The 24,576-nt window shown below is 51.7% G+C and overlaps 1 protein-coding gene across 1 annotated transcript; it reads left to right on the top strand.

Moving 5' to 3' along the window:
• Positions 1-365: 365 nt before the first annotated feature.
• Positions 366-24,143, top strand: XKR7 (XK related 7). The gene is made up of 3 exons (XM_042930133.1): positions 366-952; positions 21,723-21,925; positions 23,188-24,143. The coding sequence occupies exons 1-3, from the start codon at positions 366-368 to the stop codon at positions 24,141-24,143; spliced, it is 1,746 nt and encodes a 581-aa protein (XP_042786067.1).
• The last annotated feature ends 433 nt before the right edge of the window (positions 24,144-24,576 follow it).

Genomic DNA, 24,576 nt, shown 5'->3' with positions numbered 1-24,576 from the left:
GAGAAAGAGGCGGTGAAGAAAAGAGGAAATAAGGAAGTGCAGTGGGGTGGGGGAGAGAGGCAGAAGCCTGTGGCTGGGGCCCCACGCCTCTGAGGAAGGAAGGAGAGGATGACCTGGGATGCTCTCCACTCCCTTCCCCCTCTCCATTCCCAGGGGAGCTGCCCCCATCCGGCCACAGCCCAGGCGGGGTGGGGGAGGGACGGGGGCGGCGCCGAGGGAAATGAATAATTGAAGTAGAGGGGAGGAGGAAGAAGAGGAGAGGAGGAAGACGAGAAGGCGGGAGCCTCCCGCACAGGGTCCTCCCCACTCCGCACCCCACCCCCTCCGCCGCCCGGAAGTCGCTCCCCGCCTCCTGCTCTACCAACATGGCCGCGAAGTCGGATGGAGCGGCGGCCGCGGCCGGCCCGGGGCCGGAGGGGGCGGCTGGAGGAGCCCGGGGTGGTGCAGGCGGGCGCGGGGAGGCGGCGGCGGCGGTGGCCGGGGGCCCTGGAGTGACCGGGGCGGGGGGCTCGGGGCCGCGCTACGAGCTGCGAGACTGCTGCTGGGTGCTGTGCGCGTTGCTCGTGTTCTTCTCCGACGGCGCCACGGACCTGTGGCTGGCGGCCTCCTACTACCTGCAGGGTCAGCGCACCTACTTTGGCCTCACGTTGCTATTCGTGCTCCTGCCCTCGCTGGTGGTGCAGCTGCTCAGCTTCCGCTGGTTCGTATACGACTACTCGGAGCCCGCGGGAGCCCCGGGACCCGCCGTCAGCACCAAGGACAGCGGCACCGGCGGGCCCTCCATCAGCACCAAGGACAGCGCCGCCGCCTTCCGGACCAAAGAAGGCAGCCCCCAGCTGGGTCCCGGGCCCGCGCCCTCCTCGGCCAGCGCCTACCGCCGCCGCTGCTGCCGCCTCTGCGTCTGGCTGCTGCAGACCCTCGTCCACCTCCTGCAGCTCGGCCAGGTCTGGAGGTAGGAGAAGCGCAGGTGGAGGGAGCTGAGCCCAAGGAGTGGGGGTGGCAAGGGGGCTCCCTGCCGCCCCAGCCCTGTTCTGACCTCTTCAGGTCCCCCTTGCGTCCTGACCTCCGCCCCGCCCCACCCTATTGCAGTTCTGATTTCTTCTCTGCCAGCTTCTCTTGCCCTCTACCCTCAAACACTGACCAACCTCAGTACCATCCTCTCTGATCTGGCCATTGAGGGAGGAGGGGATGGGGGAAGAAGAGAGAAAAAGTGATCCTCAGGGGTGTGAATAAGGAGGGCCAGGGGCTGAAGGGTTATGAGAGGGAAGCTTGGAACAGGGCCCCAGGGCTCCCTCCAGCCTTGACCCACTCCTCTCTGCCTGAGTGCCAAGCCTCAGGTTAGGAAAGATCTCAGAAGTCCTTCCTTGCTCTCAAAGATTCTCAGTTTGGAATTGCAGTCCATTCCCAACCTCCCAGGAGAAACAATCTGAGGCAGCTAAATGAATATCCCACCCAAACTTTTTGGACTTCTGGTTAAGGGTGTGCTGGACCCTGCTGAGAAGCTGTCTTCTGTTTTCTAGGACTTCCCCAGTTGTCTCCCCTATCCCGACAGGGCCAAGGGGATTTAAGATCTTGAATCTGAGATTAAATGGCCACTAGCTGACCTTTAATCCCAGGACAGTAAAACAAAACTGAGGCTTTGTACAAGCAGCCCACTTCCAGGCTGTCTGCTGAGCTGAGCTAATTGGAGACAGGGGGAATTCTGAACCTGGGGCTCCCCTTGAATCAGAATCGTTCTGGTAGCGTAGGCTCTACTGTGCACTGACAGAATAAACTTGCCCACTTTATGGTCTTAGATGAACCTCCCTCCAAGCCTCTGTTTCCTCACCTGTGAAATGAGGGAGAATTCCTACTTATCTCATCTCATTGGTCTACCATCCCATTTTATTACCTGTTGGGATGGTAGGGTGAGAGAAAGTCTGTGTGAAGGCCTTGCAGACTGTAACATATTTTAGGGATGTAATAGATTGTCATGATCACAGATGTAGGGAAATCAAGGAAAAAGTCAAAGTCACTGTAGAGACGTAAGGGGTGATTACTGCTGTTGTTATATTTATTCTGCTACTTGTTAACACATTCTGCCTAACTCAGAAGATTCAGTGCTGGGCTGAGGGTTGGAAACAGGACTCCCAGGGTTTGTCCCAGCTGCTCACTTGCTGTGTCACCCTTGTTGTGTTGCTGAGTCTCTCTCTGCCTTGGTTTCCCCATCCACGCCTTGCTGAGATGGTGTGTATTTTTCATTTAGCTTGCCCTGGGGGAAAAGGGAGGTGGAGCTCTAGCCACACAAGGTGGTGTTATTATTATTAGCTTGACACATAAAAATATTCATGTCTACATCCAGGAACTAATCTGCATTTATCATTCTGTGCCCGAGTGGACAGATGGTGATAGATATTTTTAGATTCTGAAATGGCAACTTCCTATTCTTGGTAGCCAAAGCTTCATCCCCCTTTCCCTTTAGCCTAAAATGGGCCAGCTGCCCCTCAACTCACTGGCTACCTCAAACCCCCTCCTCCCCTTGTTTAGAATCTACTTACAAGAAACAAATACTTCTTTCTTGAACATAAACTGAGATTCCCTCAAACAGGGCAAAAAATGACCATGGGGTAGGGGTGGGGGTCTCAGGGAGAGTACCTAGAGATGGCTGAGGGTCCATTGAGCTCCATGGCTTCTCAGACAAAAGGGCTAACTATTTCCACTCTCCCTCATATGTAAAGCAAGGGGCTTGGGATGAGATGATTCTCCAGGGATGACAAACTAACGTCCCCAGGTTTGAATATGGCATACAAACGTGTTTTGTTTGGCTTGTACAGTATTTAAAAAACCAAGAGTTCTAGCTTTTCTTGGGGGGGGAAAAAAAAGGAATCCAGCAGTATCAGGCCTATAGCCATGTATACAGGGTATATGTCTCCTGGTTGTCCAGCTCCATTCCCTTTGGTCACATCTGGACCATTTCACTTAGGCATTAGAGGCATGAGAGCCCTAATTTACAGTTCTGTAACAATTATTTTATTAAGCACTCACTTTGTGCCAAGCCCATTGGTTGCCTTTTTATCCGTTTCATCTCTTATATCCCTCCTAATAATCCTGTGATGTGGTGGTATTATTCCTACTTACCAGCTGAGGGAGTGGAGGCTCAGAAAGGGGGCATCCTTGCCCAAGGTCACACAGCTAAGCTGTAGTAGAGCTGGGACTCAGGACTCTCTGCCTTCAAAGCCTAAGTTCAATTTATCCATCCTGCAGTTCTGCCACGAAAGTGTCCCCCAAGCTCAAAGAATTATGAGTCTGAGATTCCAAGATTCCAGGAGATAGAAAGTCAGGGCTTCTGCTGCACTGAGATAAGAATGTGAAAGGAGGGGGAGGGAGTTGAACTATGTGGGTGAGGATGGGGAGACAGCGTGTATCGTGGGAAGAGTGCTGGACTTGGGGTGAGGAGATTAGGAAACCCACGTCTTCATCAGGGTTTGTAACTAGCTTCCTAGGTGACCTTGGGTGAGACTCTTCCCACCTCTGGGCCTCAATTTCCCTGTATGTGGAATGAGAACATTAGATCTGATGACCTTAAGAACCTTCCCTTTCTGGAATTTTGACTCTGGGACTAGTTACCAGAGCTAAAGCCTCTGGGCCCCTGTCCCAAAAGCTCTGGATTCTAAAATGGCTAAGTGTCTGGCTAAATGGAGGAAAACCCAGACAAGATAGAGAGAAGCCACTGGGGCTGGCATTCCTAGAAATTAAGCAACGTTGGCATATGTTTGCTTACCACGTGAAATGTTCCCACAATGAACATGCTCACTGTTCAGCAGGCCTTGGTGCAGATGTTCTGAGTGGTAGAACTTGGTGTAATGAGGAAGAGCCCTACAGGATCAAAGCTGGGAGGCTGGCCAGTCCACCTTCTGATCTCACACCCTCAATTCTGAATAAAATAATTTGAATTATAAAAATATCTTTCAACTCCTCAAGCTTATACAATGCTGAATCAAAAGTCTGACTACTTTAAGGAGCCAGGTAACACAGACCTGTATCGGTGCATGGCTTCAGTTGATAAGGCTGGATTCTGTTTCCAAACAACCCTGTGAAAATGGGTGTTACTATTATTTTAAACCCAAGATGGGGCTCTGAGGAGGAAGACGAGGGGAAGGAATTCATGGACACTGCACACGCACCATGACCCAATAGACTCCATATGAGGTGCTCCAGGCACAGGATCTCGTTCTACCCTGAAAGCTCCCCACTGGTGGCAATTGATATACCCAATCAGACAAGAAAGAAGGGCTCAGATGAAGTCAAATAACACATCCAAGGTCACCCACTGAGGAAGTAGGGGGAGCTGAGGTGTCAACCCAGCTGTGTCCAACAACTCCCAAGCCTAAGTCTTATCTCTGGCACCACACAGTGGCTGCATTGGAGGATCCCAGAGCAATGGCCCACATAAAGACAGATTGATCCCTTAGAAAATCAAATCCAGATCCTTTGGCGGGACATGAAGCTGGCTGTGAGCTGGACAGCAACCTGTGTTTTCATCCCTCCCGGCCTCCTCAACGCCAACCCTCTGAGCTGTTAAGCCACTCAGGGTTGTTAAGCCAATTAAAGTCCTAACCCTGTCTTCCCTGACCCTGTGGGCAGCAGAGCGGTAGACCATGAATCCTGCTTTCCCTAATCTTGAACTCACTGGGCCCAAGCTTTGCCCAGATAAGCATAGTGTGCTAAGCCAATTAGTGAGAGATGATCTGGCATAGATTCCTCTGAGGCTGTCAGGATCTGGGGACCCCAAAATGGGGAGGGAGAGGAGGGGGGCAGGCAGGCCTTTAGAGGGAAGGCCTTCCCTCTAATACTCTTTCTATGTCTAGGCCCCAGCACTGCTCCCTCTGCCTCCTCACAAACCCCGCACTCAAGAGAAGTTCTGAAATGAATGAGTAACCTACTGGGTGCGAAAGTCAGTCTCTGGGTCTTCTCTCTGGGAAGTTATATTCTTGGCTTAATGGTTAAGAGTACTGACTTTGGATTCAAATGTCCTCACTTCAAATCCTGACCCGTCTACTTGCTATATGTGATTGTGACAAGCTATATAATCTCTCTGTGCCTGAGTTTCATCCTTCATAATCTAAGGACCACCTCTTGGGTTCTTTCTAGGTTTAATATGACAACACATACCAAGGATTTAGCAGAGGGCTGGCCCCATTGTTAAGTATTCAGAACCATTGGAGGTGATTAGTGCCATCAGCCTGGGCTTTGTTTCCTGTGGACGGAGATTTGTTCACTTCACACTTAACCAGGGAGGGGCAGGAGGGCAAGAGGGCCTCAAAGGTACCTGTGCACTCAATCTATAGTCATTCATTCCACAATATTGCAGAGCACCTGCTGTATACATGCTAGGAATAGAGTGGTGAATAAGACAAAGTCCCTGTTCTCATAGAGCTCAACAGTCTAACGGGAGAAACCGATAAGCAAGCAAAAGAAAATATGGTATACATTTTAAACAGAATATAAAATGTAATGAGTCAAATAGTAAGTGCTATGGAAAAAGTGAAACAGTGCAGGGGGCTACAAAGTCCCAGGGAGGAGCGTTTGGCTCTTTGAGATAAGATGATCAGGGAAGGCCCCTGCAAGGAGGTGGCTTGTGGGCAGAGGGCAGAATGAGGTGAGGGTGAGCTGTGTGGAGGCCTTGGGAAGGATGTCCAGGGCAAAGGGAAAAAGAAGAGCCAGGAGAAGTCCTGTGTGGCTGAAGCAGAGAGTCGTGGGACCGTAGGAGATGATGGTGGACAGGTCGGCAGGGGCGAGATCACACAGGGCTTCGAAGGCCACAGGAGGACTTGGTCTTTCATTCTGCATGAAGCGGGAGCCCCAGAGGATTTGAGCAGAAGAGGAATAGGGTCTTGACTTAAGTTTCACAATGTGTACTCTGGCTACTGGGAAATAGACTGGAGGGTGGCCAGGGTAATCCTGGAGACTGGTGAGGATCCTGCTCCATGATCCAGGTGAGGGGAGATGAAGGATGGGCCAGGCTAGTGGTGGGGGGGGGGGGTCTGTTTCAGGCCAAGTGGACAGGGTATCTTTCCCTCTTTTGTCAGTTTCCCCACTGGGGCCAGAATGTTAATGGTTAAGAATTCGACTCTGGAATCAGCCATATCCTATGTTGGCCACTTTCTGTGATTTGGGGCAAACAGCATAACTGGTCTATGCCTTGATTTTCTCATCTGCAAAATGGATATTCTAATAACAGTACCTATCATAGGTGGCTTGAGGGAGTAGTTAAATAATGTATACGTGGTGTTTAGCACAGTGCCAGAAACACAGGAAGTGTGCAATTCTTCTTAGCCATTCCTATTTATATTATTATTTATAAAGCCAGCCAGAGAGCAGATTCCATAATGGTTTCCAAACCGTTTCACTCCCTTCTCACTATCATTTCAACTGAAATCTCTGAGGTTCTCTTTTCTGATTATTTTGGTTACCTACCTAGGATTTGTTTTGACAGGACCCCTGCTGAAACGGGTTTACAACCCCCCTGAACTCAATGACTGTCCACAAGGTTCCTCCCTGCTCTGACTCTGCAGGGTTGTTCCAGCCCAGCCTCGCCACCTACCTCCCGGGAGACCCCTCTCCAGGAGGCGCTCCACCCCCCACCCCCTTCTCCCAGCCCATCCGCCTGCAACAGGCCATTAGAGCTGCTCCTAACAGACACAGCGGCGGCAGTTGGGCCCAGCGTCCCCTGTTTGATCTATAAAGACCACACAGGAGAAGCCCTGTGGGGAGGATGGAGGGCTGCCAGGAAATGGCTTTGAACCCCTGCAGCTGGGGCGAAGGTCCCTAGGGAGGAGAAGGAAGATGGGTTGGGATCTACTCTGGCCTTTCCATTCACCACCCAGCCTTTGTTAGGGTCTTGAAATTCCTCCCCTGGGAAATCCTATCAGCCTCCAGTTCCCTCCACCCCACCCATCCCCCTCCCGCTGCCTCCACCTGCAGCCGGAAGGATAGTTGAATGCTCAAATCTGACCTTGCCACCACTCCAGTCTAGATGCTTTAGTGGGGCATTAGGGCCCTTGACCTCTTGCCCTTTCCCCTCCTCACTGTTCTGTACACCGCGCCCCCCCCCCCCCGGCCCCAAAGCAAACCACACGCTTTTTATCTTCATGTCCCTGAGCAGCTGCCTGTAGTCCTTCTGGCAACACTCTGTCCTGTTCTCCCAGTGAAATTCTGCACATCCTTAAAGGTGGGCTCCAATGGTGCCCTTTCTGAGAAGCTTTCCCTGAACAAACCCGTTCTGCCCTCAACCCTTCAGACCCCACCTCCCACTCTCTCACTCAGGCAAGTTGTTGTTTTTAATCTAAAGTGGAATTTGTTTCGTTGTTTTGTCTGTCTATAAAGGAACTATATACTCGTTTAAACCTCAGGCAGCATAGAAAAGGTATAAGGAAGACTCCCCTCCCCTCATTATCTTGGGGGGCAGAGAGGTGGGGTTACGAAAGATTTCCGCTTACTAAGTGGCTATTTCTTATATTGCTTAAAGATTTTCTTTGGTTTTAATTAACCAAGAAATACATGTACACATTCACCTGTTTTTATACTTTTATTTAAAATTTTTAAATGTTTACTTATTTTTGAGAGAGAGAGCGGGGGAGAGGCAGAGAGAGACACACACAGAGAGAGAATCAGAAGCAGGCTCCAGGCTCCGAGCTGTCAGCACAGAGACCGATGCAGGGCTCGAACTCATGAGCCTCGAGATCATGACTTGAGTTGAAATCAGACCCTTAACTGACTCAGCCACTCAGGCACCCCTGAAAATTATAGTTACCTTATAGAAACTTCAATCAGATCATTCCACTTCACTACAATTCTGTCAAGTAGAGAGAGTGGTGATAAAGCGTAAGGACTGAGGAGCTCAAACTCTGGTTCTGCCATGTGTGAGCTAATGGGCCTTGGGCAAGACATTTAACCTCTCTCAGTTTCCTCATCTGTGAAATAGGATAATAATGTCCCATGGCTAGACAAGTAGCCATTGTGAAGGCTTATTGCTAATATATGGAACATGCTTTGCCCAGGACTCAGCATACCATTAAGTGCTCAATTAGTGTTGGCATTATTGGCCCATATTACAGATGTGGAAATTGAGGCACAAAGAGGTAACAGCGTCCCAGTTAGTAAAGAGCAAAGCCACGGTTTAAAGTGATGCAGTCAGGCTCCCAAGTCTGCTAGTGAAGTGTATTCCTACAACACAACCAATCAAGGTTTGCTTTGGGAAGAGGGGGAAAAAATCAGAAAGATATTTTTTAAGTTTTTATTTGAATATAAAGTACCTACTGTTAACATTCTGGGTTCTTCCTCTCAGACTTTCCCTCCAGGCACAATTACTCATTCCTCTGCAGCCTCACAGTCCTGATTATATTCTGTTGTGATCACCTGCCCACCTAGCTGGTTTTCCTACCAGATTACAAGCCTCTGAGGAGGTGAGGCCTTGCTCTTTCTTTCCTCCGTCCCCCATGGTGACTGGCCCAGAGCAGACCCTCAATTGCTGTGGGTGACCTTGCACCTGGCCAGCTTTGGCAAGGTCCCTAGCAGTTACTAGAACATGAGTCTGTCGAAGTAGGCTTTGTATCTGTGGCCGATGTGGGGGGCGCTAAGGCAGTGTGGGACCCCAGTGTGGTTGTGGGCACAGTTGGGGTCTGCTAGGCCTATATCTGCAGGCTTCCACACTGTCAGTGGACAAATGCAGGCTAAGGGCAATGCATTTCTATTTGTATAAGATGTGGTAGGAACAGCCCTGGGGCTAGGTTCCCAGAAGGATACAGGAATGCTGGCATGGCTGACTTCGGAGATGGATCCAGTAGGTCCTGAGTAAATGTTTGTGCGAGCTAAATGGATTCTTTGAAACAAGAACCTTGAGCAAGGCACTTCACTCCCTAGAGTTCAGTTACCCCCATCTGTAAGTCCAGTTAGGGGCTCAAGAACACTGGCTCAATTCCCCAGGACTCAGACGAGAGGGCAGAGTAGCTGAGAGCTTGGAGTGCTGGTGGGCTCAGGGCTCCATGACTTCCTACTAGTGTGACCCCGGGCGAGTTGCTTCACCAGCCAGAACTCTAGTCTCATCTGTGAGGTGGGGATGGTGATAACACCCACTTCTTTAATTTTTTTGTAATGTTTATTTATTTTTGAGAGAGAGACACACACAGAGTGTGAGCAGGAGAGGGGCAGAGAGAGGGAGACGCGGAATCTGAAGCAGGCTCCAGGCTCTGAGCTGCCAGCACAGAGCCCAACACGGGGCTCGAACTCATGAACTGCGACATCATGACCTGAGCCGAAATGGGACGCTTAACCGACTGAGCCACCCAGGCGCCCCTAACAGCATTCACCTCTTAAGGTTCTTGTAAAGATGTCCTGAGATAATATAAATGCACAGAACTTTCACATTCTATATGCTCAGGAAATATTTACTGCAACCACTATTATTATTGGCCCAGGTAGCAGCCATCCCACTTACTTAGTCACAAGATAGTGGGTAAAGGAGGGGCATCGGGAGTCCTAATGCGTGCTAACCCTCATCCACAGACAATCTTTCAAGGAAAGAGACTTTTCCTGTGGTGCCAGAGATAGTGTGAGGACAGATAACAACCCAAGGTCCAAGGGAGGTAGAATCTGTCTGAACAGGAGCAAGAACACCCTGACAATCAAGCTGTCCAGGAACTGAGTGGGCTGTTCCTGAGGGTGTGAATTCCCCATCACCACGCAAGTGCAGACAAGAGTGACTGACTTTGGCAGGGAAGCTGCAGCCGGGCCTCCTGCTCTGTTTGGAGGGTAAATTAGATGCTCTGTAAAGCCCCTTATGGTTTTAAGACTGTGCAGATCGAACTTGGGGGCTTCGTGAGGCTTAACTGCCAGATCACAGGTTGCAAATCGGTGGCCCATGGGCAAATCCAGCCTGAGGATGTGTTTGTTTGGCCCACACAGTATTTTCTCCCTACTGCTCGATGAAACTGTTGATTATGGAAAAAAAAAATTAAAAAAAAAATTTTTTTTTTAACATTTATTTGTTTTTGAGACAGAGAGAGACAGAGCATGAACGGGGGAGGGGCAGAGAGAGAGGGAGACACAGAATCGGAAGCAGGCTCCAGGCTCTGAGCCATCAGCCCAGAGCCTGACGCGGGGCTCGAACTCACGGACCGCGAGATCGTGACCTGAGCCGAAGTCGGACGCTCAACCGACTGAGCCACCCAGGCGCCCCCCAAAAATTTTTAAATATACAAAAGTAGAGGGAACAGGATAATGACCCCCGCCACATGCCACCACCCTGCTTCAACACTTAACTCATGGCCAACCTTGCTTTATCTAGGCCAGCAGCATCCAATAGAACTTTCTGCTGTGATGGAAATACTCTATATCGGCACTGTTCAATACAGTAGCCCCTAGCCATGCCTGACTATTGAGCATTTGAAGTGTGCTGGGTGTGACTGAGAAGCGGAATTTTAAATTTTATTTAACTTTAAGTAATTTAAATTTCAATAACCATATGCGGCTAGGGTTGGACACTCAGATGTTAGAGAACATAGGTCTAGACCCCACCCTGTCTCCTTCGCCTCCATGTTATTTTGAGGCAAATCTCAGACATCATATCACCACATCCACAAGTATTTCAGGACATCTCTAAAAAGACAGACTTTTTAAAAGTATGACTAAAATACCTAATACTGTTATCACACCTTTAAAAAGGAATAATAATTTCTTAAAAATTCATATGGTATTTTAAAAAATTAGTTGCCAACATCTCCAAGTTGGAATATTTTTTTTTTTTGCATGAATATCCTAATTTCCATCTATTCTTGAAAAATTGCAATTCCATCCATACTGGGCTCACAGTCTCCCAGGGTAGCAGTCAGCTAGAGCTGTTCTGCTCTCTAGGCAAGGTACCCATCTATCCTTCCCCAGAGTCCCCCATAGTATCAGCTTGGTCTCTCTATAAGTTAGTGTCCCCCAGGCCAGGGACAGAAAGAAATGGTGCTTCCTCCGTGCCTGGGCCTCCAAGTACCTTCAGATGCCACCAGGCGACTGGACCCTAACCCCTGTGCCCCAGTGGCTCATGCCTTCCCAAATAGGGATGACTCTGCCCAAAGATATCAGGAAAAGAGAGAAATGGAGGGGAGGGGGCGGGCAAAGTGCCCTGGGCTAGAGTACAGGGTCCTGAGTTTTAGTCTCTGTTCTGCACGCATTTCACAGATGGGGAAAGTAAGGCTCAGACAGCGGAGGAGATCTGGCTGCACGCACACAGTAAAGGACAAACCAGGTGGGAAACCTCGTCCCAAATGCTTTGCTGGAGAGGGGCTGCCTACTTCCTGCTGAGTGAAAAGATGAGCCGATAGCAGTGGGTGGGAGGGGAGAGGGTCTCAGCTTTTCAGCCAGAGCCTAAAATTAGTGGCAGGGAAGTGTTTGGCCTTAGCCCAGCAAAAAAAAAAAAAAAAAAAAAAGAGAGAGAGAGAGAGAGAGAGAGAGAGAGGTGCTGTGACTCTGTAGAGGGCTGCTAAGGAGGAGGGAAACAGCCCAGCTCTCAGCACCACACGAACGGGAGCCAAACGTGTAAAATCACATTCTTTTCTGACATTTATGACTCATTTGGCTGCCAACCCCAGGAAGGTCCCATTTTGCATCCTTACAGGAGCGCTCAGCATTGAGGGGTAGGCAGATGGGGAGGGAGCCTCAAGGCCGTTCCAGAGCTTCCTGAGCCCCACCGCAGGTAAGGTGGCTGTTTAAGGGGGCCCCACTGTTTCCCAGAGAACCCAGAGTCTGTAGCTGGGTCTGCAGGGCCTGACTCAGCCTGATCTGTGCCCTGATTTTGAGATGAGATGCAACTCTGATGCTTCTGGCTATTGACCTTGGGCCAGTCACTTTCGCAAGTGCCTGCTACTTGCGTCTGGAGTCTGTGCCCTTCTGTGGGGGCCACACTCAACTCTCACCTGTAACTGGTCTCCCACCTTCCACCCTTGCCTCTCTCCCTTCTGCTCCCCACAGAGTGTTCCCTCTAAAATGCAGAAGTGCTGGCTAGCCGTACCCTTGCTCCCTTGTTTTAAACCTCTCCATGGCTCCATCACTCTTAAGATAAAGACCAAATGCTTCGCCACGGCTCACCTCATCTCACACTTTGTCGCCTCCTTCTCTGAGCTCCAGCCCCTCGGATCACTCACTGCTTCCTTGTAACTCGGGATCTTTGCCCATATTGTTCCTCTGCCAGAAATTCCCTTTGTTCCCTCCTTCACCTGGTTAATTCCTGTGCCTGCTTCAGACGATGGCTCAGCAGCCACCCCCTTCTGAAGCCATCTCTGACTGCCACACCTTTACAAGCAGGGCCAGGCCCGATCTTTCTGTCCTAGAGCACAGAATCTTGTTTGGAGCATGTCTGGTACCCATGGAATGTTTGTCGTTACAAGTTTACATGATGATTTAAATAACGTCCAGGTCTCCTACGAGGCAATACCTGACATGGGCTGGGTCTGTCTTGCTCACTATCGTGTCCACCAACACTTTAGCACAGTTTCTGGCGCTGCGTAGGTATTCACAAATGCAGGGTGAGTAAATGTCAAACAAACCTCCTCTTTTCTGGGACTCCATTTCCGCATCTGGAAAATGGGAATCATGCCCATGAAATCTCACGGGTCTGCAATGAGGATTTTAGCAAAGTACATTCAGAAGGCCTCTCAATGAGCGGGGGTTGTTTCTAAGACCCCCCAAAGAAGACCCTGCCCTATGCATTTTCCCCAAAGGGACTTCTCTGACCCTCTGCCTCCTGGGAATAGGTCCTGCCAGCCTAGGAATAGGTCTCAGGAATAGGTCCCAGACACGAAACTGGAAACCACAAGCCTTCCTCTTCCTGCTGAGGTGTCCGAGTCAGGCAACTCCTAAAACCCCCCATAGGTCAAGGGCCCAGAACTGGGGTGGGAATTTTATGCTTATCACCACTTTCTGATTTCATAGCTACTCTATAAAATGGGCATTGAGCTGAGGGGTTCAGAGAGGGAAGCAACTTGTCCAAGGCTACACAGACCGTAAATGATAGATCCAGAATCTGAACCTGGGTCTCCCTGACTCCCAAGCTTGGGTTCTTTCTCTCTGCACTTGACCGCCTTTACTTGGGGAGCTTATTAAGTAGATTTTATAAAGTACATTCACAGGGGGCCTGGCTGGCTCAATTGGTAAAGTGTGTGATTCTTGGTATCAGGGTCATGAGTTCGAGCCCCACATTGGGCATGGAGCCTACTTTAAAAAATTATATAGCAATTTCATAATTAATATAAATATAATAATATAATACAATAATTATATTTAATTATATATAATGTATAATGTAATAATTATATAATATATTCATATAACATATACGAATATATAATATAATTATAATTATATATATTATATATTATATTATATATATAACATATATGAATATATATATTCATATATTCATATATATTCATATATATTCAATATATATATTTGAATATATAATATAATTATAATTATATATATTATATATTATATATATATGAACATATATGTATATATATTAATATATTCATATATATTCATATATATGTATATTCAATATGTATAACATATATTATATATATAACATATACGAATATATATTATATATTCGTATATGTTATATGAATATATTATATAATTATTACATTATATATTATATATAACTATATATATAAAGTACATAAGATATAAGGTACATTTACACATTCACTCTTTCAAGAAACAAACATATATTGAACATTAACTCTCTGCCAGGCAATAGGGACATAGCCAAAAACAGGACAACCATGGTCCCCACCATCAGAGAGAGACAGGCAGCAAATATGTAAGCAAGAAATTTGACCATTTCAAATTGTGATATGTGTCATTAAGAAAAGAAATCAGGGGCGCCTGGATGGCTCAGTGGATAAGCGTCTGACTCCTGGTCATGATCTCAGGGTTCACGAGACCGAGCCCGTGCTGTCAGAGCAGAGCCCACTTGGGATTTTCTCTCTCCCTCTTTCTCTGCCCCTCCCCGACTAGTGTTCTCTCTCTCTCTCTCAAAATAAATAAATAAACTTTAAAAAAAGAAAACAGTGACAGGACAGAAAGTGGCCAAGGGGTGGGTAGAAATGCTCTGGAAGTGGGGTGAGGGGTATCGGCGGAGTTGACACTGAGGGAGGTGACACTGAGCTATGGAAAGACTGAGAATGAAGCCCCTGTCCAGGCAGAGGTCCTGAGGCTGGAATGGGCTTGGGGTATTCAGGAAGCAGCTGGAGAGGCATGAGAGGGGAAGGTGGAGGCAGATGAGCTCTCCAAGGTGGACAAACCTAGATCACACGAGGCCTTGAAGGTCATGGTGAGGAGTTTATTCTAAGATAGTAGGGTGTGGCACGACCTGATCAGGATTTCACAGGACCCTTCAGGCAGCTGTGTTAAAAATAAGCTCAGAGGGCAGAGAAGGAAGGAAGGAAGGAAAGAAAGAAAGAAAGAAAGAAAGAAAGAAAGAAAGAGACCTCAGCTACCTCTTGGTGTTCAGGGGCCTGCACTAGAATGGTGCCCCCTGGTGGAAGGAAGTGCTTGGGTTCAAGACACTGCTGTTGGGCCCTAACGTTACCAGAACTGGATGGGTGGGCTGTGAGCCTGATGACTACCCCCTGTGGTAGGCAAGAATCTGGTTACTAGGGCCCATTTTTCAGTGGAGACTGAGGTCCCCAGAGGGGTTAGACTTTCCCAGAAAGTCCAGTGAAGGACTGAGCCTGAGTCCTCTGACTCCAATTACCAGTGTCCTACCTCCTCCTGTTTGCTCTGAACACTTGTCATTCAGTCAAAGCTTTTAGGTCCATCCCTGTCCAACACGGGTCTTCCCTGGCAGCCATACTGCACAGGCTCCAGGGAACCGAATCACCTCCGAGGCAGGGGCCCATGGAGAGCCAAGTCGGAGTCCTAGGTCTGGCACTAACTTGCTGTGTGACTTATACAAGCCCCACTCCCTTTCTGGGTCTCCGTTTCTTCATCTGTAAAACGTGCATAATAATAGCACCCACCTCAAAGATCTGCCGTGAGGAACAGACAGTCTGTATAACAAGGCTTTGCGTGCAGTTGGCGCTCAATAAATGTGAGCTATTATCGTTATTATTAACACCTGCACGCTGTCCCCCTACACACCTACAGAACAGTCACGGGCTCCGCTCGGGTGGGTTCCTGCTCCTTCCCATCAGCTCCACCGGCTCACCTTCCAGAATCTGCAGGCCTGGCCCGTGTGGGAGACCAGAGAGCCAGCCATGTGGGGGGGTGGTTCCTGGATGGAGCCCGAGTGGGGGAGCCGCTGGAAGCTGCTGTGTTTTTGGCCCGGAGCCGTGAGGGGGAGTGGAAAGGGGCGAGAACACACACTCAGAAACGCCGAGACCGACAGATGGAGGAGCTGAGGACGTGAGAGACGCAGACAGACAGAAAGAGACCCAGAGTCGGGAGAGGAGGAGCAGGCAGGGGAGGACGGCAGGAACACTGGCAGTCATGCCGAGCCACGAGCTGAGCAACAGACCACCAGATGGACCAGGCAGCCGAGAGACTGAAAGACAGACAGACAGAACAAAAGGCAGACCCAGGATCCTAGAAACAGACAGACAGACAGAAAGGCAGGTGCAGTATCCAAAGGGACAGACAAGCCATCCTGACTTCTAATGGACACACAGACAGATGTTCCCAGCCTCTAAGAGCAGACAGATAGGCTGACCCAGGACCCTAAGGTCAGTCTGACTAACAGAGGAGCATAGTATGTGAGAGGCAGCGTGACCTGTAGTCTAAGGGACAGACAGGTGGGTTGACCCAGGGTCCCAGGGTGAGACTCACTAACAGATTGACTGACTGACAGTAACTGAAGAAAAGATAAATAAATAGGCTAACCCCGCAGTCAAGGGATGGACACGACAACAGGCGGATCTGAGTCACAGACAGAGACAAGGCCCCGGACCTGATCTGAGGGCAGACAAAAGGATGGGTCCAAGCTGGCCATCTGCATGGAGACTGAGGCCCAGGCCAGAAATCCTGGCCACCACGAGAGACTCCCGGTGATACAAGAACGAAAAACAGGAGAGAGACAGAGTGACCCAGACACGGGGCCCGGGAGCCTCCTGGCTTCTCAGGGACATGAGATCCCCTCATCCTTCTTCCTCCCTTCTGCCCATTGAGGAGAAGCTCCCAGGTCTGGGGGACACTGGGAGGTTCCTGGGTCACAATGGCAACCAGACCCAGGAAGCAGGGAATGAGCTCCATCCACATCTTGATCCTGCTGCCTGCTCTCAGAGGCAATGGGGTCTAGAAGACAGAGCTATTTGCATATCTGAGCAAGCGATTTCATTGCCTACCTGCTGGCTTCTCTCTTCTCTAGGGTGGGGTGGGTTCCCCCACCCAGCCCCACTCTCAACGATACACACTTACCTGCTCTGCCAATTCCTCCCAGACAGGCTTCTTCTTCTCTGAGCACAAAATGGGCAGTCAGCAAATTAATCCAAAAGAGACCTCTGAGCACCCGTTTCCACACTGTAAAATGGGTGACGGTAAACCTGTTAGGTTCCGGTTCACACCGGTCTCGGCAGTTTAAGTCAGTGTTGTGTGGGGCCCAACCGCGCTAAGAAATATCAGGGAAGCCTTCCTGGAGGAGGAAGGACAGGAATGAGTCGGTGAGGACAGGAGTTGCCCACAAGGTGTTCTGGCAATAAGAAAACTCAGGCGAAGGAGCCCCAGGGCCTCTGAGGTCAGCAGAAAGATGCACGCGAACACTCTCTCACCTTTATTCATTCGACAAATATTTATTGACCACCTACTACCGGTACTAATGCTGAGGAGACAGTGGTGCCCAAGACAGAGTCCCTACCGTCATAGAGCCCAGTGGTAAAACAGAACGTAAATGTGTCAAGTAATAAACAAGATTGTTTGATAGGCTATATTAAGATCAGACAGGGCAATGCGAGTGATGAGACTGGGGTGGGGAGGGCAGAGGGCCCACAGGGGATGGCCGACCTGGGAGGCCTCTTGACAAAGTGACACGGGAGCCGGTGAGGACCCAGGACCCAGCCACGGAAGGGTCTGGAGACGGATGTTCCAGTCAGAGCAAACAGTAAGTGCAAAGGTCCTGAGTCAGGAACAAGTTCGGCCGGGTTTGAGGAACCTCCAGGGCATCTGGAATGCTGGCTTGAGACGAGGAGAGAAAGAGGCCGGGCCAGATGGTTTAGGGCCCACGAGCCAAGGGAAAACCATTGGACTTTATTCTAAGTGTGATGGGAGGCCCTTGGGAGGTTTTGAGACGGGGAATGATGTGATCTGACTGGTTTTTAAAGTATTCCAACAGTTGCCACGTGGAGAGTGGACTACAGGGGGCAGGAGAAGTCAGGGAACCCACCGAGAAGGCAAAAGATGATGGTGGCCTGGACCAGGGTGGTGGCAGTGGAAAGGATGGATGGACCGGGGATGCCTTTTGTTGAGACCAGATGCACCCCCAGACCCCACCCCCAGGTTGGATTCCTTTCCCTGAGATGGGATGTCCTTTTCTGTGGGTGGTGTTGGTCCCGTCTGTGGTGAAAATCAACTTCTTCCAACTTTCCTTCAAATAGGGTGGAGCAGGGTGGGCTTCCCAGAAGAGGTTTCAGGAGAGGCTGCTTGGTGATCGGGAGGAGCCAGAGGCCCCCACCTAACATGTGCTCCCTCTCTCTGTGCACACCCACCCCTCTTAGTGTAGAAATTATTTTCAAACCCATCACCTCATTCAATGTTCACAACCAAGACGGAAATGAGGCTCAGAGAGGCAAAGAGACTGCCCAAGGCCACACTGCATCCAGATCAGGGCTGGGAGGCAAACGCACAAGCCCAGCATTTTGCCACCTTGCCTTTCTGATCCCCACCCCAGGGGCTGTGACACAGGCAGGATGGTGAGTGCTGGCCCCTTCTTAAAGAAGGTAAAACTGAGGCGCAGGGAAATTAGGTGGCATGTCCTGGGCAGGGCTGTTTTAAAACCTTGGTGGGCCCCACATCTATCAAGCATATTAAAATGCAGCTACATCAAACACCAAATGTAAATTATATATAACCAGATAAGAGCCAAATTGCAGGCAACTGGCTGATATCATGTTCTGTTTTGCAGACATTTAATTAAACATTTATTAATTTTGATTCTGCAGTTTTTCCCTGTGTTTTAGAGCCAATTTTTTTTTTTTTTTCCAGGCCTCCAACGTTTTCCTAGGCTCATGAAAACCTCACAGGCCCTTGGCGGCGAGTGTTTAGTGATGGCTGAAAGGAACAGCCACGCTTTGGGATCCTGTTGCCAAAAGGGGCAGAGTGAGGTTGTACCCATGTCCGCTCATCCCCAGAATCCAGCAGGGTCTTTCCACACTCCCTGCCCAACATCACGTTTTTGGGAATCAGAGGCCTCCTTCCTTCCCCTCTCCCTTCCTTGCTCGGCCCACAGTAGCCCTGGGCTGGGTGAGCCCTTTGTCTGCGGTTATCTGGGATGAGGGGCCTTGGGAGCTGGCAGGGGAGGGGGCAGGAGGGGGCGGGGAGGTGGGAGGCAGCCTGTCAGGTGGTGAGGGATGCTGGCTGGGCGAGGGCCTCCCTCATGCTGACCTGGGCCAGGAAACAGATGGTCCTCCAGCCTGAGAGAAACTTCCAGGGTGTCGCCCTCCCCCAACTCCCCAGGCCCCTTCATGTTGGACCAGCTGGTCTCTCCTCTCTGTTCAAAGCCAGAGCCACAGGAATAGGGAAGGGAATAGGTCTGGGAGAAGATGGAGGCTGGGGAAGGTGGTCTGTGCTCTGGGCTCCCCAGAAGCTCTGGAGGCCATCTTGGTCTCTCCCATAGCCCCCATCCCCCACACCTAGCCATCTCTCCTCTGCTCTCTGCCCCTCCTCTGTGCCCTGCCTTTGCTCAGCCTGTCATCTCAGGCCTGGACCAAACCCCAGCCTCTCCTGGCTTTCCTCCAAGCCAGCCTCCAGAGCGAGCTTTCTAAGCCAGCAAACCGATCACATCACCCTGACTGTGGGATAGAATTCAGATTTAAAATAAAATATGAACCTTTCAGTCTAGAATTTGATGCCCTTCACAATTTGAGTTCCCTTCCGGCCCCAGCAAACCACTGGCCGTTCCCCTAAAAGGCTATGCCCTCTCATGCCTCTATGCTTTTGCCTCGGCCGTTTCTTCTGCCCGGAATGCCTTTCTGCCTCCTGTGTGCCTTCAAATCCTACCCATGCTTTAAAACTGAGATGAAATGTTTCTTCTTTGGGAAGTCTTCCCTGATCTCCTCTCCGCCCAAGCTAAAGTTACCCATCTCTTCTCTGGGCTCCCAAGCATCTTAGAGCATCTATTTCAGATCTTATCTTATCTGTGTCTCTTGGGCACAGGGCCTGACACATAACAAGCGATCAAAATATACTTGGTAAGTGAATGAATGATTCTGGCTGAAGGGATCCTTAAGTGGTGGGGAAGGCAGGGGCCCAGAGGATGGAAGGCATAGGGAAACAAATTTCTGCTCATCAGAAGAAACACAATCCAGTCCTGAAGGTGCTCAGAAGGCAAGGGCCCTGCCTTAAGAGGTAGGGACTCCCCATCCTGGGGAGCGTGCAAGCAGAAGATGTAAACACACGGGGCTGGGAATTGCCGAAGGAGTTCTAGCATTGGATGGGGGAGTTAGACTGAGGGCCTTTGCATTTGTTCAGTCCGCTTCTGAGGGACCAGCCCTCTTCCCCTTCCCAGCTGCTGGTCCTACACTGTGTCATGTTGAAGGTATGTCTACACCATTGATTGGTGCTGGGAAGACCCAGGGATGGGGAGGAGAGCCTTGAATGGGATGTTTCTGGCCACATTTTGGTGAAGGAGGTTTGAGTCCCAGAACATTAGCTCTAAAAGGATCTCCAGAGTCATCAAGCCCATCCTTCTTGTTGGTAGATAGGGAAACTGAGGTCCAGGGAGGGCCACACCATTCCTATAACTGGGATACTCATTTTGGGAAACTCTGGGTATCAGCTGATACCAAATTCCAGGGGGTACTGTGATTCTCCTCGTGGGCTGGCAACACACAGTTGAATACAGTTGGTCCCCAGGTTCCCAGACAACATGTTAAAAATGCCAGCACTTCACATCTGGGAGGAGACCCCCAAATATCTGGTTCCTCAATTTCAGATTCAAGTGATAAGATCACTGAATCTGTGTTGGGATTTTCTCCCCTGATTTCTGGAGAAATAACTTCTAGAAGAGCAGTCTCTGATTTCAGCAAAGGGTGTGCCTGCCCCATGAGTGAGAGAATTGAGGGGCTTGGGGGCCAGGGTCTATGGCTGCAACAACCCAGGGCAGAGCTTCTAGGCAAAGAACAAGGGCAGAGAAGGAAAAGCACATCCAGAGATCTGGATGGCAGGCCCCTCCCTTCTCATCCTACACGGGCACTGCACTTCATAGGTGCAGAGTATATTCTCATCCATTTCATTCTCACAGCCACTTTGGGAGGGATTCACTAGGGCTCAGAGAGGGTCTGGCTCAAGATCACCCGGTAAATGAGGAGCAAAGTCAGAACTTGCACTCAGGACTTCAGGATCCTGCCCATACCCCCTACTGGGTTACCAGAGTTCCATTTAATTAAACAAACTTCCAACACAAAAACAAACAAAACCTTGCAATTATGCATGCATTCATTCTTTGAGCCAACACAGATTGAGCACCTACTGTGTGCTAAGAACTGAGGGTACAGCAGTTAGCAAGCTGACCTAGTGATCCTCATAGAGTTCTCAGCCTGGGGGAGATGGGCGCATAACCTGGCAGTTACAACCCACTGTGGGTTAGACAGAAGCCCGGGAGAGGTCCCTACCCCTGGTACAAAGTGGTTAGCAGACGCTTCCTGGAAAAGATCATGTTTAAGGGCTTCCCCTTGGAAGAAAAGCAGGAGTTGCCAGGTTTGGGGCTGGAGTGGGGTTGGAGGACCCGGATGGGTGTTCCAGGCAGAGGGAACAGCAGGTGCAAAAGCCCAGCAGTGAGGGAGAACATGGAGAGTTGGGGTCTGTGACCTGCAGAGGGCAGTTGGAGCCATGACATTTGTTGGGAGAAATAGCTCAAGAAGGAAGCAGCAAAGTCTCGTGCCAGGGGATCTATGAGCAGCTTCCCTGTGCCCTGCGGGGAAAAACTGGCCACTTAGAGGTGGGGTTGGTCAACAGGCCCGGAAGCTGGGGGTTGGCACCAGAGAGTGTTCCTGAGAGAACCAGGCTGCTTGGGTTTGAATCCTGGTTCCACTGCTTCCTAGCTGTGTGACCTTGAACAAGTGGCATACCTCTCCGGGCCTCAAGTTTCCTCATGCGTAAAATGAGGGCAATCACGAGGCTACTAGAACCTCAGTGCACTGTGAAGTGTCAGGAATCCTGCAAAGAAAGCGGGCCCCGGGAGCAGAAATGAAGGTGAGAAGGCTGAGTCAAGGGCTTACTTTGTGCCAAGCGCTTTAAGCTAATGAGCGCGCATTCGGGGTCCCCCGACGACAGCCTGGGGAGGCGATCCTTCCGATATGTCCAGGCCACGGACCGAGGAAACAGGTTGGGCTGGGCGCTACTTTACAGAGGGCACACCGCGCGCTTGCGCCGGGCGCTGGCCTCGCGGCCCGGGGAGGGCGGGGGCGGGGGGCGAGTTGGGAGCCGAGACCCGGACGAGTGCGCGCGGGGCGGGTGTTGGCCTGAGCACGGCGTCCCTCCCGCAGGTACCTGCGCGCCATGTACCTGGGGCTGCAGAGCCGCTGGCGCGGGGAGCGGCTGCGGCGCCACTTCTACTGGCGGATGCTGTTCGAGAGCGCCGACGTGAGCATGCTGCGCCTGCTGGAGACCTTTCTGCGCAGCGCGCCGCAGCTGGTGCTGCAGCTCAGCCTTCTGGTGCACCGCGGCGGCGAGCCGGACCTGCTGCCCGGTGAGCCCCGCCCCGCCCCCGCCCCCGCCCCCGCCGCCGGGGCTCGTTCATCCTGCGTAGTCGGCTTGCCCCCCCTCCTTCCTAGCACCCCCACTCCTGCCCACCCTTAGGGATTTGGAGGCCCCGCCCCTGCTACTCTCACCACCCACCAGGCCTCTGGAGACCCCCCATGTCCCTTCCACCGGCCCGCTTACCCTCCGTGTTGGGAGAGGCCTGGCTCCACCTCCTCGCCTCCCCTTGGCACCCCTGGGTGCTGCCCGCTCTCGCCCTCCTCCCCTTCCTCCTTGTCAGGACAGAGCAGACCCCATTTCTGCTAAGTCCAGAGAGGCTCTTGACCCCATCACCACACCTCGGGCCCTTTCTGGAGTTTCCCGCTCTTCATTCCCGGATGTGTCCTGATCCCAGATTGCATCTCTTGGGGACCCCCCTGACTCACAGACCTGCTCAGTCACCCTCAGTCTCCAGAGAGTCTCTTTACTTACCCCCTCACTGGCCTTCACTCCCTGGGGACCCCTCCCAGGCTTACCTGGTCCCCAGGTGCTCACCACCAACCTTGCCCCTTCCCTGACTCTCACAGACCAGGCCAACCTTCGTTGTCAGACAAAAACCACATCCGGGCAGCACCCCCGTGCTCCTCCCACCCGGACACTGTCCATCCCACTTTCAATGACCTAAAAGATTCTATCACCACCCTCAGGCCCCTGGGAGCCCCTTGCCTAGGATACTGTGCCCCAATCGAAACTTCCCACCCCAGATTTCTTCCCGTGCCCTCAGCTGTGCTTAGCTTGGACACCCCTCGACATACCCCAGCTTCACCCTGGTGGCCTATAGCTACTAATAGTCCCCTCCTGGCTCCTTCATGACCTAATTGTGACCCCCCCCCCAACTCTTCACTTCCCTTTTCACTCCCAGAATCCTGGACCCTAGTTTCCCACCCTTCCACCAAGACTCCTGAATCCTGATATCCCTATTCTAGAGACCTGGCCCTGACCTTTATGGAGACCAAAGTCACCTACCTTCCCTCCCCCTTTATGCTCCCACTCCTCCAGAAGTACCCAGCCCCATCCGCTCTACCTGCCCCCATCACTGCTCTTGAAGGCCACCCACCCAGACCCTCCCCACAGCCCTCCTGATTTATAGACCCTTCCCCTCACACCTCCTCGGAACCCAGCTCCTGACCCAGAACCCTCCCCCCTCTCCCCAGACCCCAACCCGGACCCACCCCTAACCCAGCCCGCCCTGCCCTCACCCTGTCTCTGCAGCCCTGTCCACCTCCGCCTCGCTCGTGTCCCTGGCCTGGACGCTGGCCTCCTACCAGAAGGTGCTGCGGGACTCACGGGACGACAAGCGGCCACTGTCCTACAAGGGCGCTGTGGCCCAGGTGCTGTGGCACCTGTTCACCATCGCCGCTCGCAGTCTGGCCTTCGCGCTCTTTGCCAGCGTCTACAAGCTCTACTTCGGCATCTTCATCGTGGCCCACTGGTGCGTCATGACCTTCTGGGTCATCCAGGGCGAGACGGACTTCTGCATGTCCAAGTGGGAGGAGATCATCTACAACATGGTGGTGGGCATCATCTACATCTTCTGCTGGTTCAACGTCAAGGAGGGCCGCAGCCGCCGCCGCATGACCCTCTACTACTGCATCGTCCTGCTTGAGAACGCTGCGCTCACTGGCTTCTGGTACTCCAGCCGCAACTTCTCCACCGACTTCCACTCACTCATCCTGGTCTGCGTGGTGGCCTCCAGCTTCGCGCTGGGCATATTCTTCATGTGTGTCTACTACTGCCTCCTGCACCCCAACGGGCCCATGCTGGGTCCCCAGATGCCTGGCTGCATCTGCCCTGAGGCCCCAGGACCCTGTGGCCCACCGGCCGACGCTGTCACAAGCCCCCCAAGGTCCCTGCCGAGGACTACAGGCACTGAGCGGGATGGGGCCTCCGCGGGGGGCGAGCGTGCAGGGACCCCCACGCCACCTGTCTTCCAGGTGCGGCCTGGCTTGCCTCCCACACCAGTGGCCCGTACCTTGCGGACAGAGGGGCCTGTCATTCGGATCGACCTGCCCCGTAAGAAGTACCCTGCATGGGATGCTCATTTTATTGACCGCCGGCTCCGGAAGACTATTCTGGCGCTGGAGTATTCGTCTCCTGCCACGCCCCGGTTGCAGTACCGGAGCGTGGGGACCTCCCAGGAGTTGCTGGAGTATGAGACCACGGTGTAAGCCACAGTCTCCCCCACGAAGAGGGACAGGCTTGGCCGACCCCACATCGACCACAGTGTTGAGCCTGGAATTTCAGGGCCACCCAGCTACAGGGGTGTGGATCTGTTGGTCCAAGTGTAGAGTGGCCCACCATGGGTTCTTTCTGGGGAGGGGGCAGCCTTGTGGAGGCCCCAGCCCTAGGCCTGTTTGCAGCCCTGTGGCCCATCTCCTAAACTCCCCTGAACCGGGGCCCAGGGAATCAACTGGTGCTACACTCCTCATTAGCTGCCCCGCTTCCAAGGAGGCCTCCGTGCCACGTCGGGTGCCAGGGGCACCACACCCTCTCCCCTGCCTGGAGTCACCCACATGTCGCTCCTGGTGGACCTGCCAGAGAAAGGGCACCGTCTGGGGTCCGTGACCTAGGTCCTGTGCTCCTCAGGGGGTGTTGGGGGTG

This window comes from Panthera leo, chromosome A3 (assembly GCF_018350215.1).
Source record: "Panthera leo isolate Ple1 chromosome A3, P.leo_Ple1_pat1.1, whole genome shotgun sequence".
Taxonomy (NCBI): domain Eukaryota; kingdom Metazoa; phylum Chordata; class Mammalia; order Carnivora; family Felidae; genus Panthera; species Panthera leo.
Note: the sequence above shows the minus strand (reverse complement) of the source record. Positions and strands in the feature narration are given on the sequence as shown.

What these genes read in the sequence shown, in the direction of transcription:
- XKR7 (XM_042930133.1), top strand. Translation starts at nt 366, where the DNA reads ATGGCCGCGAAGTCGGATGGAGCGGCGGCCGCGGCCGGCCCGGGGCCG. An exon ending in CAGCTCGGCCAGGTCTGGAG is followed by an intron (nt 953 to 21,722) that starts GTAGGAGAAGCG and finishes TCCCTCCCGCAG; the next exon opens with GTACCTGCGCGCCATGTACC. An exon ending in CGAGCCGGACCTGCTGCCCG is followed by an intron (nt 21,926 to 23,187) that starts GTGAGCCCCGCC and finishes CTGTCTCTGCAG; the next exon opens with CCCTGTCCACCTCCGCCTCG.